We start from the raw sequence: 18,623 nt of genomic DNA, 5'->3' as shown, positions 1-18,623 counted from the left end.
ATGTCCACACAGACCATCAAATAAAGATGACTAAAATACCAGCTGAAAAGTACTTCTGACATGGAAACTGGAGAAGTCGATTCACATGGGGCCAAGACACTGAGTGGTCTTGACACAGGCATGTGTATTCAGTGTATGTGACCATAAATTTCACCACTGCAAAATTATCCCCAAAGCCTCTTTGTCATGAGGAGGAAAAACAGTGCTCCATGTATCTTACTGAATAGTTGAATTTTGATGTTATGACTATAACTTTGTCAAGGTCCTATAAAAATGGTGGATCCTCTATGGCTCTTCTATGGATCCAAAAACCCTAAAGGGGAATACTACAGCTGTTTTGGCATCTGGGTCAGGTCAAACAGGGAAACAAAGGAGTGAAAAAAATACTTCTGCCTAAAATCTGGCCATTAACTAACCAATTTTTCAAATCCATTCTCTACCACCCAAGACAAAGACCCTCAAATTAACAGGAATACTTCCTAGTCTGATGAGCTCATTCAAACTGATGTTTCATGGAGATGAGTTTCTTAGTCTCTGATTATCTTTGTCATTTATCTAAGGATCATGAAAATCTTACAAAGGCTAATATTCCTCCTATACCCAGCATCATTGCCAAGCAAAATTTGTGCTTGTACATTAACTACTGAATACGTATTTTGTTTTCCTAACCAAACAGCAAGTTCTTCAAGGATGAGAGCTATTGCGGTAGAAGCAGTAAACATAATAACCACCTAAGCCTCATCATCCCTAACAGCCCTGGTAGTGAGAAAGGGCAGTAATGAACATGAATTGGGTTTCCAATGTGTCAAGCATTGTGTGGAGCCCTTTACAAGGATCATCTATTAGGTGGGTACCAGGAGTCTGCTTATTAGAGTAATGCTTACAAATGGTAAAGAGCTCACCAAAAAGCCACATAACTAGCTGCTGACCTAGGATGTTAACAGTCTCATGTCAGAGTGTATGCTTTTAAACCAGTTTGCAGTGATGGATTTATTCATTCACTCAAGAAATCTTCATCAGGAAGACTGTCGATTAAGTGCTGGGCACTGTTCCAGCACTGGGGTTCAGCTATAATTAAAAGATAGAGAAGTCACAGCCCTCGTGGAGCCTCTTGTGTTGCTACTTGGGGGATACAGGCAATCAACATGTAAAATAAACAGACCAGTACGTGAGGGGATGATAAGTCTAGAGAGAAGAAATGGAAGGGATATGGGGGAGGAGAAATAGAAGAAGATAAGGGGGAGAAGGAAGCAAGAAATAAAAGTAAGCATCTGGAAGGCCTCAGTGGGCAGGTGGCATTTGAGGAAAGACTGAAGAAGATGAGGGAGCTGGGTGGGAAGAGGTACCTGGGGGAACAGCATTCCAAACAGAGGGAACAGCAAGAAAAGGTTCTGAGTCAGCACAGGGCCTCTGAGCCCATCTAAGGCTCTTCCCCTGAATTGCATGGAAAGGCGTTGGCGGCTTGAGCAGTCAGGGGGACAAATTAGGAGATTTTTTACAATATTACAGGTAGGAGATGATTGGCACTTGGGCCAGAATGGTAGTGGCAGCTAGTATGAAAGTCAGATTGTAGATATATTTCAAGGATAGAGCCCACAGGATCTCCTGATAGATTGGTTGTGAGGAAAGAGATAAGAACAGGCAGAAAGAGGTAAGAACAGAGGTTTGTTTGCTGTGTGCTTGCTTGCCTGATTAATTTTTACCAGGGCAACTAAAATGTTGGGACCTCTAGTGGCTGAGATGCAGACTTCAGGAGAAGCAGGTTTGGATGAAACAATCAAGGGTTTGGATGCATTAAATTTGAGATTGTTAGACAACCAGATAGGGATGCAGGCTAGACGGGAGAAGAGGCTTTTGTTGTGTAAGAGCATCGAGAGCAGTCGAGAGACTACATGTAGATGAAGTGAATAGGTCTGAATTTAAACTCTGAGACATGCATGGCAATTATTGATTAGAAATCCTCTTTGTTGCAACGGAGGAAACCAAGTGAGGACAGTTATATGACACCATCTAAGCCATACACTCAGTCAGGTTAATGATGTGCAAATCGTCTGATTCACCATCCGGCTAAGAATACATTTTTAGTGCCTTTTGTGGATTAGCTAGATGACTGCAGACAATTACTCCCTCCCCCCTCTGGCAGAGGCCCCCAAATTGAGACACAGACATTCCTGTATACTGCACCAAGGGCGCAGCTTGAGACTTTCATGAACCAATGGAGATTATGCTGGAGAATGCAGATGGAAAGATAGTGAAACTTTTGAGTTAAAGGAGTTGAATTCCATTCAGCCTTCTGATGTTTACAGAAAAAAGTAAGTCTCTAGGTAAAACGATTGCTTAATCACTTAAACTATATAGGATCTCGACTAAAAGTGACCATTTATCTTTGATTCATGTGAATGGAGATAGTCTTAAAATGTCTCTGTCCCACTGTAAAATCACTTAAACGTATAGAATTTGTAAAAACTTTATTCAGTGAAAACATCTAGATCTGAAAAAAAAAAGAACATTTATGCCATTAGACAGTCCCAGACAGAAAGATATCTATAATCCCCACAACCTTCTAAAAATCCTAACTCACCTTTGATTATACCAAACAAATAATACAATCGGAACCAATGCTCTGCTTTCACTACATTTCCACAATACGATCTTAGTCAATACTTCCAACATTATGAAATAATGTTCATTGTACAGATTAGAAAACTGAGGCCGAGAGAGGTCAAGGTCACGGAGCTAACGAGTAACAGCAAAATTGGCTCTTTCCTCCTTTTCCAAGTCTGAGGGAGCATTCCTTGGCACAACAGCTGCTTACCACGAAATGTTGTTTTCTTGTTTAATTATAAACCCTCCCAAACATGGTTCTAATCCACAGACATTTGTCTGGATTCCATTAATAAAATGACTCTGTCATATTAGTTCCTCAAGAGGCTTAGGGACTGCAAAGTCACACATCACCCTGTAGTTCAACGCACGCATGGGTGCCTACTCTGAACCAGAAGTAATGCCCGAGCCCTGGCTTAGACTGACACACAGCACATGTAGGTCTAGGCAACATGCAGCCTGGATTAACACCACGAACACTGCTTTCTTTGGACAGAGGGTCCCTGTGCCATTCGCTGAAGCGTTCTTTCCCATGACTTGGGGCCTCCATGAAAACTTCAGTCTGCAGTGTTTTCCGACAACTCTGCTATCAGCCCCTTTCATATGCATAAATCATTACGTCAAAAGAAGACTTTAAAAAAACTGGTTAACTGGTGATGAAACCAGCGTTAATAAATAAGAGTAGATTTTGTTGATTAGGTCTTTGACCTTTCTCTCCATGAGCAATAACCATCATTCCATAGACGCTCTAAAATCCACTTGAGTATTAACACAAAGTGAATAAATCCCGAGAAAGTAGACTGCTCGCTGGCATCCAACATCCAACGCGTACAATATAAAATGAACACAAAGTAAAGTATATTTCCTTTCCTTCTGCTTCAAATATCTGTCTGTAAACATTGGCACACATATAGGACCATATTATGTCAGCTGTAATAATATAGAAAAATAATCTCAATTACCATAAACTAGAAAGTTATGGTAACTAGTCTTTCAAATAAATCACCACGTGTCACAATTTGGCATACACTCCGATCCTTATGAATAATTCACATTTTGTGCATTAATAATGCATGTCTTCTTCCTACTGGAATGCTCCCTAACGCAGAATGGATGTCTCTTATCAATTTCCTCAATTGACATGATGGAGTAAATCTAAAATTAGAATGGTGTTTTTCATGCTCCCGTTAAAACTGTAACAGTTCAGCTGACCCATAAAGGTTATCAAAAACATAAAGCTCCTATTATCTCTTGCCCTCTGCATGGGAGTCACTAGGTTAAGCACCCTAACAATAGTTGCTCCTGCTGATGAGAATATGTGGATAGCAGAAAAGATCAAAGGAACTTGCACAGGGCCAATAGGGATTGGTTTGCCCTATTACATTTCTTCCTAATTGTATACGTACTTATTCACAATAACACGGGACATAATTGCTAAAACACGGTCACCAGCAGGGACAAAAAGCAAGCAAGCAAGCAAAGGGTCCAAACAAATCAGGCAAGAGTTTCTAATAATTACAAATGTTTCCTGGCGTCCTCTCTAGCTGGTTACCACTGTGAGATTTCTTTTCAATTTTCAGGAAAATTACCCAGCACGTCAAAAAGTACAAAGAGCAAGGAAGAGGAAGGTGCCAGTGACCTGTATTTGTGGAGACAGACTTTCAGGTTGTCACCGTAACTGTACTCTCGGTGTGGTCACTGCACAGTGGTGCTGATATCATCACTAAAGTAAACTTTCCGCCCCCCCCCCCCAATCCGGACACCCAAACACACACCATAAACGAAAACAGCAACAACACTTGACACAAGGCAAAGAGAATGGAGGTAGATTGGAATGGTGAGGGGGTGGGAGGGGGGATCATTCCAGCATCCGTCCCCAGTCTGGAGAATTCCTTCACCATCACTCAACCTCAAAGAGATGCGGAATGAGTTCTCTCTGAAGCCCTATCAATGAAGAGCAAAGGGAAAGGGGGCAAAAGAGAGGAAGTTTTCAGAGAGGAGCCACCCCTATGCCAGCCTCTGTCCCCTGCAAGTACCCTCAGGTTCATTCATCCTTCCTTGCGGTACCTCTATTTAAGGGAGCATTTGCTCTGTGCCACGTATCCTGTTCCACCCTAAATAAGCTCCCAGTGGTATTGCAGCAGCAGAAATCCGCCACCCGGATGGGGACCAGAGAGAATCAGGTCCGGGCATCCACCCCAACGGGCCTGGCCGGAGGCCAACACCTGGGACCGAGGTGGGTCATCGTCCAGGAGTCGGGCCCGAGACCTCTGGCTCTGCGGGCAGCAGTTCCAACCAGGGGTCAGGGGGTCACTGCCCTTGCGCCCCCCGAGGGCGCCTGGCCCCGGTTCTCGGCCGCCCCCCCCCCACCATCCCCCGGAAAAGTTAAGTTGGCGGCGAGCGGGAGGAGGGGGCACCGGGGGCATCGGGCAGGGGTTCTCAGCTCCAACTCCCTCGGCTCCCGGGGAACATCTATCTCCAGGAGACGGGCTCCAGTGGCTCCAGGAGCCAACACGCGGCCACCGCCAGAAAGCCAAGTCATCCGAGAGATAAAGATAGATGCATGACGGACCCGGCGGTGTGGCCCGGGCGGGGAGCGCCCAGCGCGGGTGGCCGGCGCGGCCCGGGATCCCCCTGCAGCCTCGGGGATGCTGGCGACGGATGGAGACCATCGACCGCACCGGCAGAAGGGAAGAGGGGGGGAAAAAAGGAAAAAAGAAAAAGGATCGATCCTTACCCCTAGGCGTCTGCTCCGGATCCTCACGTACCCTTGCTTCACTATGTCGTTAAAATTGGAAGCCATCCCGGGCGGGCAGCCGGTGACCCCGTCCCCCAGGCGCGCGCACCCCGAGTGGCTCGGGCGCGGGTTAAGGGCAGGGTCGCGGGACGACGCCGGGGTGGAGGAGGAGGAGGAGGAGGTGGGGAGGTGGGGAGGTGGGGGGTGGGGGGAGAAAGTTGAGAAGGCGGAGCTGCTTGGGCTGCGGCTCGGCGCGGCTTTAGGAGGCGCGCATCACTTTGCGCCCCCAAAGCCTGGAAGTGGGCGGCCGGCTCGCAGCCACTTTGGGGGAGCGCGGGGAGCGCAGCGCCGAGGCGAGGCTGGAGCGCGGCGTCAGCTGACTCATGGGCCTGCCTGCCGGGAGGAGGAGCGGCGGCGGCTCGGGGCTCCAGCCCTGCCTCTTCCCGGGGCCGGGAGCTGGAGGGGTGGGGAGGGAGGGGAGGAGGGGGGAGGAGGAGGGAGGAGGGGGTTGGAGGAGGGGCGCGAGCTGGAGGACGGAGAGGAGGTGGTGGCGGAGGGAAGAGAAGGAGGAGGTGCAGGGGTGGAGGAGGAGGTGCAGGGAAGAGGAGGAGGAGGGCAGCGCAGGGGTGAGGCCCCCCCCAGGAGGAGGAGCCCCGCGCCTCCCAGCGCTGGGCCCTGCGCCCACCCCACCCCACCCCATGCAGACTCACAGGACCGCGCTCGCACCTCTCCCCTCCTCTCCAGCCCACCTGGCCCGACCCGCCTCCCCTGCTCCTGCTCCTGCCCTGCCCCTGCCCATTCCCCCCCGCCCCCGCCCCCCGCGGCCAGCCTGCGGAGATAACGCCCCCCCTCTTCTCGCTCAGGTGGCTGATTTTAAGGGGGAGGGGAAATTGCACTTCTCATCACCCCCCCCCCCCCCCCCCCCCGCAAAGGGCTGATTTTTACCTCTGGGCGGGGCGGGTGTCTGGGGAGGCGGTGTGGCCGCCCTTAGCCTTGACCTTGGCCTGGGGGAGGAGGGATCTTGCCAGGCTCAAGCTACAGAAGAGTTCGTCCAGTTTTCTAGGCACCCTGCGCCCCAGCTCTCCGTGAAATCATCCGCTACGTTTTCCTTGTTTGAGCCTCTCTTTCCCGCCCCAACGTTAAATTTCCCAAGGGCTAACACTTGGCCTCGTTAAGATGTGAACCCCCAAAGCCTAGTCCAGAGCAGGTGCTTGATGAATTCTGAGTGCCCCCCCCCCCCCGCCGCAGGGCTCTAAGCCTCATGCCCGCATTAACTCACTTAAACCCCCCTGTACCTCATGAAGTGGGGCCTCCCTTATGTAAATACCAGGCCCATATTTATGCCCCGGGAGCCTAGCAGTAGAGCAGATCCTCAGAACCATGAAGGGATGCCACGTGTAGAATAAGATGAAAAGGGGCACAGATTTCGCACTCACTGCCCCTGACTGCACCCCGTCACCCCCAAGCATGCTTGAATTGATGCCCCGCTGAACTTTACCGGGCACCAGGCTTCTAGGCATTGTCCTAATCCTGTTAAAACATAAGGAGATACCTACGATCGCTCACATTTTATGGAAACTGAAGCTCCAACAAATTGAGACGTGCCCCAGGTCCCACAGGACAGGGACTGAAGGGAGATGGGTGTGATCACAATGTTGCTGGTCAACACCGTCCCATAGCCCTTCTGAAGAGCAGCTGTCATGAAGGGAGGGAGTTTCCTTCCTTTCCAAGGAAGAGCTTTCTAATCATCTGCTCTTATCCACAAAGACAGCAGCTGAAATGGATAGTTCTTGTTCACCAGAGGTGACCAGACCGAGGCTGGATGAGCAACGGTCAGAGAGATGGAGAAGAAAGTTCACTTGGGGAGTGGATTATTTGACCTGATGAAATTTGAAGACCTTTCAACTCTAAGATTATATAAATTTTTCCTTTCCGGCCAAGAATACTGGCCTTTCATTAGTTTGGTTTGGTAGGCATCAGTTAAAGAGAATGTCCCAAGAATGTGTCATAGGAGGGCTGAAACTAAATTGGGACAATCAAAAGGCAAATATTCTGGGAGGAGAACTCTTTTTGCTATATAGTAAATCATTAGCTCGGTCACTGTGTTGCCATTGGATATAAGTGATGTTTTAAGTTTAAATCTCTCAAAAATAAAAAATAAGTTTAAATCTCTCACCAAACAAAAATGAAATGATAAAAATCATTTGGTGAGTTTTTGAAGGCTTTGAACTTAAAAAAAGAAAAGAAAAGAAAAGAAAAGAAAAGAAAAGAAAAGAAAAGAAAAGAAAAGAAAAGAAAAAAGAAAAATGCTGTCCATGGTTGCCATGAAACAGACGTGTTCTTGGAAGGCAGTTGTCCAACACATCTCTGTAGACCAAATCAACAGTATCACTGAAACAAAGGATGAAGGAAATGAGGCATAAGGGCCTACAAGTGAATGGCTCAAGATAAAAGAAATAATTACTGACAAAATCTGAAACTGAGAAATCCACCCCATGATAATTAATCTTGAGTATGATCCACATCCATAAATAATTAAGCGAGACGTGAGGAAACTAGAATCAAACTAGGAAATATCAAGCTAGGTTGTGAAAAGACAAGGGATTTTTTTTTTTTAATCGCAGGGCTGAACTCAGGATACAGTTTTATTTGTTTGTTTCATGTTAAGTCAAACTGTTAAACTTGGAAAATACACAGACTGTACTATTCACGGGAAGGACAGCCACTTGCACTTGTCCAAAACGTGTAATACACAACCATGGCAGGAGAGGAAAGGAGGAATTCAGAGATGTTCAAGGTAAGTGGTGCTTGTAGAGTTGCCCAGTGCACAACTCACACAACTATACACTGCCAAACAGACGTAATGCCGAATACAATTCAGTCTCCCTGGGGATAAATGTGACACACACGAAAAATCATTATTTTAATCCCTGTTTTAAACTCAATTTCTGACACTTCGAGCTTATTCGTAACATGCATTTCTGTTTCCTCAGCACCCAAACTCCCTTCTGCCAACAGTGGTCATCATGCTCATTTTGAGCGTACTTAATCCCCGGTTACGGGTCTAAGCTGGGGGAGTAAGAGTTGATTGTATTGAAATGAAATGAGCATGAGTTTAAAATGAATTACACGTAGTAGTACTTTTCTCTTACTTGGACATCTTGTTGATATGAAACAAAACTCTGTCACGAATTGAATAGGAGTTTCTAACTATCACATGGCAATGCCAGAAATTATTCCCAAGTTTCCCTACTCCGATATCTTCAAAGTGGAAACCCCCTCTAGCTTGAAACATGAATGACTCATGCCATTCCCTCTGTACTCCAGTCAACCAATTATCACCATCATCGCTATTATAAAGCCCTTTTGGACAGAAGATGATGTGCAGACGTCCAGGGGCTTCTGCACGTCTCCAGAGTGGCTGATGGGCTCCCAGGCTTCACCCAAGGAGGCTCTACTTTCCCCAAGCACCGCAGAGCACCAAGGCCGAGGCCGAAATGGCACTTGTCCAGTATCTTTACCAAAAATAGCTTGAGCCTTGGCCCCATTGCCTGCTGCTCTCAGTGGGAGAGTCACAGAAACAGGCAGCCTTCCCTCTGGCAAGGTGAGCCGGCGCCGATGACAGTGATTTGGCTCTCACCGAGGGCAGAGCTCGTTTGCTGTGTGGCCAGGTCCCCGCCACCAGTCCTTAGCCACCTAAAGAAGGATGGCTTCGAAGATGACGCAGAGATCAGGTGAGAGAAAACGTGGAGGCAGGCCTGCTCTGTCATTCCTTGCTTCCTTGCTTCCTTCCCCTTCAACATATATGGACAGAGCACCTGCTGTGGGCGGCCACTGTCCACAATAAGCCTTCACTCACCCCTCCGCCCTCCCCACCCCCCACGCACAGAATCCTTGTTCCCATGGAGCTTAAACCCCAGGCAGAGAGGGGAAAAACAAACAAGCAGATAAACAGTTTAAATAACTATAGATGAGTGTTTAAAGCACAGGAAGTGGTGTGCTATGGGGGTGGGGAGTAATAAGCAGTGTTCCTTTCAGTAAGTCAGGGAAGACTTCTCTGAGGAGGTGACATTTAAGCTAAGATAGGAAAGATGTGAAGAACCTATGGGAAACTGGGGGAAGTGCATTCCACCTAGAGTGAACACTTGAGAAAGCCAAATGCAGGGAATTTTACTTATATGTTGTGTGTGTGTGTGTGTGTGTGTGTGTAATACATGTATAATATACACATACATATGTGTATATACACATATGTATATATTATTGTATTTTATTAAATATATAATTAAACTGTAATATATAATTTTAAATTTTTAAAAATTAAAAATATTATTTATTTCATTTGAGAGAGAGAGAGAGAGAATGGAGGGGGGCAGAACAAGACGGAGAGAGAGAGGGAAACTCTTAAGTAGATTCCACACTGAAAAAAAAAAATTAAAAAAAAATAAATAAAAGATTCCACACTGAGCACAGAGCCTGACATGGGGCTCAATCTCATGACCCTGAGCTCATGACCTGAGCCAAAAAACCAAGGGTCGGGTGCTCTGCCGACTGAGCCACCCAGGTGCCCCAGCAAAGTTATACTTTCAAAACATTATTCTGTCTAATGAATAAAAAATAGATTAGAAGGGACTGCACTGGAAATGGTGAGACCATGCACAATTCTACTTGTAAAGACCTGTACCCAAAAATCTTTAAGGAAAGAGAAATGAAGCTTCCACTGAGAATGTAAATTTTTATCAATTGATACAACCGTTTTGAAGCATGAGTGATATCTATCAAAAAATGTAAGACTTTTATTACTTATCCAGTTCTGGAAATGTACCCAAAGGCAGAAAGATTTAGTTTCAAGAATATTCACAGTAGCATTATTTATGATAATATCTATACTATCTTCATATTGTATATATTAATATAGTATATATACAACTGTGTATTATATCCTAATATATAATATATATAATACTATAAAACATACATTTTACATGGAAGTGGGGACATACATGTAACCAAGTTTCTGAAGGAACTAGATCTATCAAGTACAAGCATTTCCCAATAAGCTTTGGTCATTAAAAAATTATTTCTCTAAACCTAAATGGAATCTCCAGAAGGTCTTTGACTTTGTTTGGTTTTACTAGGTAATAAAGAGTTATCCCAGCCTAATAGCTGATTAACATTGAGTATCATTCAATTTAGGTTTTATCCCTTACCCCCATTCAGGACAGGGAGTATGGGGGTTGGGATGGTTTCATCATTGGTTTTCTGGCTTCTGGCTTCCACAGAATTGGAGCTCAGGGGAAAAGGAAACTTTTACTTGCTCCAAATCTTGCCTTGGAGTCGATGCCCTGTTTGCAACAGGTATATAATGTTTGCTCTTTCTCTCAAGGAGTTCATTAGAGATGCACCTGCTAAGAGCTCTAGCTTCAAGGCCCTTCTCTGCTTGCTGTTTTTACTCCTGTGAATACCCCAGGGTCTCATGTTCCAGGCCTGTGTTGAGTTTTTGCCCTTGCAGGTGATTCTCTTGGTGGATCTATTCGAAGGGAAGGCCTACCTGGCCAGAGGAAAAACTCACTCAGCATTGTCCTAGCCAGTGAAAGGCAGTTCGCTCCCAGGGCAGGCACTGTCCTTAGCTCTGCCATAAGTCAAGGCAACCAGTTGATCCCAGGCTTCCATCTTTAGAATATTAAGGAGTGGGTCTGACGTCAGTCCTTGTGTCCTTTGCACTTGCGGGGATTCATGGCTAGCCTTCTGAATGATTCTCTTGAAGATCACTCCCCTGCGATAAAGTAAGAGGAAATATCTCCCTTCCTTGTCACATGGGGAGGAGAAAATCAACTGTCTTCCAAATAACCTTCCTTCTTTAATCTCCTGAATTACAATGTCTTATTTAGGCTGTAGGTGGTTGGTCAACTAATGCAGACAAAATGGTTTTGAGCTGCTCTTTTTGCAATTTCCGCACGGATAGTCCAACACCCTGCTTCAGAAGGTTTCCTAAATAGTTCCCCCACTGGGCTTTTGAGGTTTCTGCTGAAAGTGAGTCAATAGGAAGAGTCACATTTATCATTCTGTTACACATCCATATCCAAACCATTAAAATGCATATAAAAGATATTCCCTCTCATTCGTTCATCCAACAAATATTATCTGAGCCAGGCTTGCTGGGCAATGAAGAGCCAGTGAAGCAGATAGGAAAGGACCAGACTGCGCTTGTCAGGGTGATGATCCATCAGGAGCACAGATGTTAAAAAAAAAACTCAAATATGTATAAAATTATGCACAAAAGAAAGGTATATGATGCTGTTTGAGGAAGGTCAAAGAGACAGGACCTGGTCCCTTTGGAAGATAGGGTACAGAGAAACCAGGGGCCGGAATAGGAAGAAGGTGCTCTGACCTGAGTGAGGGTAGAGAGGATGGTAGGGAGAAGGCCAACATGTGCCAGTGTTCCAGACAGAAGAGCATGTGGTGCATCTAGAACAGAAGGAGGTCAGGGCACTGGGATTTGGAGAATGAGAAGTGGGTATTAGGAGATGAGACCTGAAGGATAAGACGGTTTCTCAAGATGTTATAGATGATCGATGATGTAGGGCCAGTTTTTTAAAAATGAGGTGGGTTTTTTTTTAAACTAAGGTTGAATATATCTACACTAAAATAGTAGTAGTGATTATTATTTTTTTAAATACTTAGAGTTTTTAAAACTTAAATTCAACTCATTAACATGTGATGTATATTGGTTTCAGAGGTAGAGGGCAGTGGTTCGTCAGTCTCATGTGATACCCAGTGTTCAGGTAACCGGGTGATGGACAATAGGGAGGGAATGTGATATAATTAGCACTGGGTATTATTTGTTGTCAGAAGTACTGGAGATGTCAACTTTCTCCTGTGTGCTTTTTAAAAAATAATAATACATTGTAAATGCAATTTTTAAAAGTAGGATGACTCCTTCTTCCTGCATGGATGGACCTCATGTCTTGAGCATTATAACCAAGGACACAAAAGCAAACATAAACTTCTAGTGAACTTGATTTGGAAGACAAAAAGAGGAGTCTTGTGATCATTAGGCTCTTGCAGATAATCGAGTTTCTCTTCTGATGAGAAGAGCCCTCCCCCCTGTAGGTGGATGCAGAGAGCCAACCCAGCAAGATCTAGGGCAACACATGAGAAAAAGACCAAGAGAAGTAAGTAGATGACAAAGGTACTTAGAATTTATAAAGGTACTTAGAAATTATAGAGGCCCCTTTTCAAAATGAGGCATGTATCCAGGGTTGTCGCAAGAAGATCAGAAGGTCGATATTCCAGAGTTTTCTCAGGGTTGTTGTCCTAGTTCACTGAGTGACATTAATTTCTCCTGCCTCATAACCTGATCTGGAAACCAGAGATAATGGGATCAGCCTCGTTGGTACAGTTTGTTGACGTCCCTGGATAAACTGTGTGAAGAGGGCAACGTCTTAAGTTCAAAATGCTTTGCCAATGTTAATTAATCCTCACAGTACCCCCCTCAAGCCCTGTAATATTATCCACATTTCACAGCTGAGGGACTTGAAGCAAAAAGCCTGAATGACTCGTCCGAAGACACAGAAGAAGCCTGCGTCAGAATGAGGAGGAGCGAGTGACAGAAATGGCATCCGAAGAGGCACCATTCTCACTTCACCCATAAGATACAATTAAAGTAATTGTGTCTGGGGAGTTTTTTTTTTTTTTTTTTTTAATACACTCTCTGTGTCGATGAATTCTAAGGCAAGGAAAAAACCAGCCACATTTACCCAAAAACATGACAGACAGATACGTTTGCAATTTTAAGGACTCCTTTCTTGGGCTGGTGACTGTAATTAGCTGGACACACCAATTCTACTTTTATCTCACTGACCAGAGCTCAGTCACATGCCCTTGGCTTCAAGAGATGGGGAAGTAGGGAAATGAAGATTTATTCAAGGCAACCATGAGCCAGGCTAAGTGCAGGAGTTGACAGCAAGGGCAGAGGGCTGCTGGCTTGAGGACTGGATCACAGAAAACCTATGGGTCAAGTAGTGACCCATAAAGAAGCTACCAGAGTCCCTAGTGATTCTAACATCCTAATATCTTAACATGGCTAAAAACAAATTCACAGTCTTCCTGACATTATCTCCCACTAGTATTTCCTATTTTGTCAGTTAGCATGTGTTGAGCTGAAAATAGCATGAAGCTCAGCCACGAGAATCTCAGACCAAAGGCATTTAATGCTGTAGTTTACGAAATCTAAGATGACATTAATTTCAAAGTGGACCGCCACTTTATGTGCTGGTGAGGAAGAAAAATCACTGCCACTTAACTTTTCACATCGATGACCCACCACAACAATTTTTAATAGATTTATTGAGGTATAATTGACATACAGCAGCCTGCGGATATGCAAAATGTAAAATTTCCTAAGTTCTGGCATATGTGAGCACCAGTGAAGTCATCCCCATAGTCAAGGCAATAAACATATCCTGCATCCCCCCAAATATTGTCATGCCCCTGCTGTCTCATGCCACCATGCTGTGGGCTCCGGTGGTAATCATTTTACAATATATAAATGTATCAAATCAACACGTGTACACCTTAAATGTACACAACATAAATTGTCAATTATATCGCAATATATCTTGGGGAAAAATCCTATTTTTCTATACCTGTTGTACTACAGCTTCCCTTTCCCCCTCCTCGTTTTGTGGAGACCTGCACAGTTGATCTGTGTAGATCTAGTTCATTAAACTGCTGAATCACATTCCATCATTCAACAATAATATGTTTTATTTCTCTCTTCTTTACTGATGGACATCTAAATTATTTCCATTTTATCCCATTACAAGCACTAGGCATTAAATTGTTATGCCTAAAATACGAGAGAAGATCATCACCATAATAATATCTTCCTTTAAAAAAAATCTAAAACTCACTGACGGTCGTTGACACTCAATATCAAAATTCTTAAAAACTATAGGTGCTTGTGGGCTTTTTTTATGAAATCAAACACTCAATAGACCTTCTAAGGAGCAAGTGCAATAAAAAAGGCTGTTTTGCAGAAGCTCTGCAGGGAGAATAAGAAACTGAACTAATATATTTTAAATATTTCTTTGATTTCCCTTGTAAGCTTCAAACTAGAACTCTTACATCAGTCCATTTAAATAACCGCAGACGTATAAGCCTGAGTGGCAGAGGCAGGAACACGCAGAGGCAGGAACATTGCCTTAGTACGTTAGCTCAAAGAAGGGTCACATCTGGCTTCCTCTTGAAGTGACTCCAGCAAGATCCTATTCAGGTTGCACATGGAATACAAGCCACATTCCTCCTTGTCCTACAAGGTCAAACGTGCCCGTGGGTCCTCATCCACCTCCTTGGCTGTCAGCCACCTCCTGCCCCTGCACACCCCCTCCCATCGACAGAGGCCTTCTCACTGTTCCTGAGAGACACCAATTTCCCACCTCAGAGTCTCAGTGTTCCTTGTTCTCCAAACAGTCTCTTTGTTCTCTTGTTCTCACTTCAGTTTTTCCCGTGAACGACTCCTTCTTGTTACTATGCCTCGGCTTGTGTCACCTCCTCTGAGAAGCCTCTCGTGACCTCTGAATTCCAATTCACCTGCTCCTTCCAACCAAGTCACTTGCCCTCATCGAACTCTTTCATTCTTTTCTAAACACTTCTGACAAATGGAAATTCGTTGTTTAGTGATGTGTCAGCAGGTCTCCCATCTGTTCCCCACCCTTGATGAAACTGAGCGTGGGTAGGAACCCTTCTGACTTGCCCGCTGTGAGGCTCAGGGCCTAGGACAATGCCTGGCATTGATGGATGAGTGAATGAACAAATGAATGAGTGAGTGAATGAAATTAAAGCGACACAGCAGTGCCTGCAGGCTACTGTTTATCACTCCTTGTGTCTTGAGATATTGAACAAATGGTAGGAACCTACAAGAACGTCCGCATTGCCTTCACTGTGTCTCTTCGTCTGGTGGGAGCCCCGTGTAGGTAAACACACCTCCTCACTGCGCTGCCTTCAGTGCAGACAGGTACTCATCAAAGGAGAGTACCCAACACATACCTGTTCCTAGAGGCAGTGTACACTGACCAATGAAGTCCAAGCAAACAAGCGAAAACAACCAACAACTACGGCCATTGGAGTCAAGCAGGTATGGTTTGAATTCCCACCCACTACTTATTCTGTCTCTTATCACCTGGGGGATACTCGTCTGGAGACACTTGGGGTGACTGTGGGGGAAGGGGAGCTGCTTGCATCTAGTGGGTGGAGGCCAGGGCTGCTGCTGAACATCCTATGAGGCACAAGATAGCTCCACAACCAAGAATTACCCAGCGCCCGACGCCAAGGGCACCACAGTTGGGAAACCCTGCTCCAAACAAATTACTTAATCTCTGTCGTATTTCATTTTCACATCTGCAAGTTGGGAATAAATAATATCAGCCATATAGGATTACTGTGGGGATTAGTAAAAATGTGTTTAAGGCTCAGGTCTGGAGCATGATAAGTCAATATGTAAATATTGTGTTTATTCTGCCCATCGCATGGTAGATTGTTTGTCTTTCTCTTTGTTTCTAAGGCAGGTGGCTCCTTCTAGGGCTGGGGTTTTCCTTTTCCTTGATCCTCAGTTCCTAGCAGAGGGCCTGACAATGAGGAGATGGTTAAGGTGGTCTCAACTAATTAAATTCGATATTGAATTGACTGGGATGTTTGGGTGGCTCAGCGATTTAGCACCTGCCTTCGGCCCAGGGCGTGATCCTGGAGTCCCACATCGGGCTCCCTGCAGGGAGCCTGCTTCTCCCTCTGCCTGTGTCTCTGCCTCTCTCTCTCTGTGTCTCTCATGAATAAATAAATAAAATCCTTTAAAAATGATATGCCTAAAACATCTTATACTTTGCTCATCTTGTACTTTGTCCCTCTCTCTCAAAATGAGTTTGGTCACTCCCATCAGTCTTGTCCCCTGTATGATCAATTTTTTTTCACTATTTTCTCATGAATCCTCTTGCTGGCCTCTTATGTCAAAGATTAAACTATAGGACATGGAAACTAATGATCTGGACCCTATCTGTCTTTGTCTGGCTTATAGACCAAGCGGATGCAGCACAACTGGGTTTCTTGCTATTTCTCGACAAGCCAATCAGGTATCTGCCTCAGGGCCTTTGCACTTCTGGCTAGAATACTCTTCTTTCTAGATATCAGCATGAGATCTTAATGTTCCTTTCTCTGGTGACAGTGGGGTTGAGCATTATTGTATTTTTTATTAGTGTATTCTAGAAAACCAACTTTTTGTCAGTTGTGTTACAAAACCTTCTGGCCCAAAGTCGTCTGTTCTTTTACTTTATGGTGTGTTTTAAGAAATAGAATTTTTCATTTTTAATGGAGTCAAACTTCTTGATCATTTCTATCATAGTCTTTAAGGGTCTTTTTAAATAAATCTTTCAGTATCTCAACGTCATAACATCTTTTACAATACATTTTTCTACAAGGTTTAAGGTTTTGCTTTTCACATTTAAGTCTTTAATTCATCATGAATGACTGTGCCGTGGAAGACTGGAATCCAGTTCATTTATTTCCATGTGAAACGCCTGGCAGTAGCCCTCCTTCCACATAAATCTACAGGGTCTCACCTGTCATGGTTCCAGCTTCCCTATAGTGGGTCAGCTTCTGTATCTTCAATTATATGCTTGTACCAATGCCCACTCCCTTGTGATCACAGCTTCATTTCAATTTTCCTCCCTCATCTCAGGGCTCCTTCTTGGTTTTTTGGTTTGGGTTTTTTGTTTTGTTTTGTTTTGTTCGCCCCAGGACCTCAGATTAAGCACACCTCAGATGAATTCTTCTGTCTTGTACGTGTCCAGAGCAAGTGTGAACGCACATGACCGTAGTGAGGAGGGGCCTCTCATACTGCCCTAACCCCAAACTCCACACTCTCCCTTAATTCTTCTTCCTCCTACACTTCTGCTCTTAATACTTCCTGATTTATATATATATTGATGTGCTTTTATTTTGCACATAAAGATACATGACTGAATTTCTCATTGAGTTGTGTATCACCAAAATGAAATGAACTTCCTTTACATCAATACTTTGTGCCTTCAAATCTCATGTCTTAGATTAATACATCCTCTTAACATTCTTGTGATGGTCTGAGACATCACTGCCCATCCTTTATTTTTCATCTATAGGTATCATTTTTTTAAAATTTATTTATCCATGAGAGACACACAGAGAGAGGCAGAGACACAGGCAAAGGGAGAAGCAGGCTCCCTGCGGGGAGCCCGGTGTGGGACTCGATCCCAGGACCTCGAGATCACGCCCTGAGCGAAAGGCAATTGCTCAACCACTAAGTCACCCAGGTGTCCCTATAGGTATCATTTTAAAGTATGTTAGTCTTCAGTTAGTATGTAACTGAATGCACCTTTTCACCAGATAATGTGATTTATTTTCATTTTTAACGTTTACAGGTGTGTTTGGCTTTCCTCCTGCCCTCTTAATTTTTGTTTCCTGAGTTTATGCTCTTTTTACTTTTCATCTTTCTCCCGTTTATACACAAGCTGTATTTTCTTTTTAGTTTTTAATAATGCTGATGTAAAAAAATGTTGATAATTGATACTATCTACATCAACTCAGTTTACACTCTGCATTAACATGACTTTATTATGCTAGGAAATTCTAGGTCAGAAAAATGAAATTGCAAATAACTTTATTGTTTGTTTGAGGAACTTGCTGAAAATCCACTTCTCTAAACAATAGACCATTCCCCTTGTTCCCTTCAGTACAAGGAACAATAGTCTCTTCTTCCTACTAAACAATAGATTGCTCAAGTGTATTCGTCAAATTATTGTTTATTCTTGAAGACTCACTTCAAGAGGTTCACCTTGCCACATCCATCATTCCTCAAGTACATCACAAACTCTGCCAAATCCCGATGAGATCTCTGCACTGAAAAGATCCACCTTAAATCAGACCACAAAAACCTCACAAACATCCACTTTTGACTTTCCCCCTAGAGATGGTACTGAGACTCCGCTGTCCCTCACTGCAATAAACAATAAACTTGGCTTTGCTTGGTCTGTAGGTTATTTTAATAATCTCTTTAGGGAGTCTCAGTCAACACTATCCTATTTTTATTACCCTTGGCAGTTAATTTTACAATTTTGTGAATATATTTAAATCTATTTTTGAAAGCCTAACTTTTTGTACATGATAAAAAAATTAAGCAATTTTTATTTCTTCTAGACCCTACCCCTTTCTGGCTTTTGTTAATATGATATAAGATTATAATGCTAAAGATCAT

At 44.1% G+C, this 18,623-nt stretch overlaps 1 protein-coding gene across 2 annotated transcripts in view; it reads right to left on the bottom strand.

The window, feature by feature from the left end:
- The window catches only part of DOK5 (docking protein 5), a 152,288-nt gene extending 146,559 nt beyond the window's left edge, over positions 1–5,729 (bottom strand). The window contains exon 1 of one of the 2 annotated variants that reach the window (XM_077873631.1): positions 5,342–5,729. In XM_077873631.1, coding sequence (XP_077729757.1) covers positions 5,342–5,407 — 66 coding nt within the window. In that variant the 5' untranslated portion in view covers positions 5,408–5,729. The remainder of the gene's footprint in view (positions 1–5,341) is intronic. The other variant, XM_077873630.1, reaches the window with a different exon arrangement.
- Between the last annotated feature and the right edge of the window lie 12,894 nt (positions 5,730–18,623).

Source organism: Canis aureus, chromosome 26 (assembly GCF_053574225.1).
Source record: "Canis aureus isolate CA01 chromosome 26, VMU_Caureus_v.1.0, whole genome shotgun sequence".
NCBI classification, from domain to species: domain Eukaryota; kingdom Metazoa; phylum Chordata; class Mammalia; order Carnivora; family Canidae; genus Canis; species Canis aureus.
The sequence above is the reverse complement of the archived record's forward strand: the minus strand, read 5'-3'. Positions and strand labels throughout refer to the sequence as shown.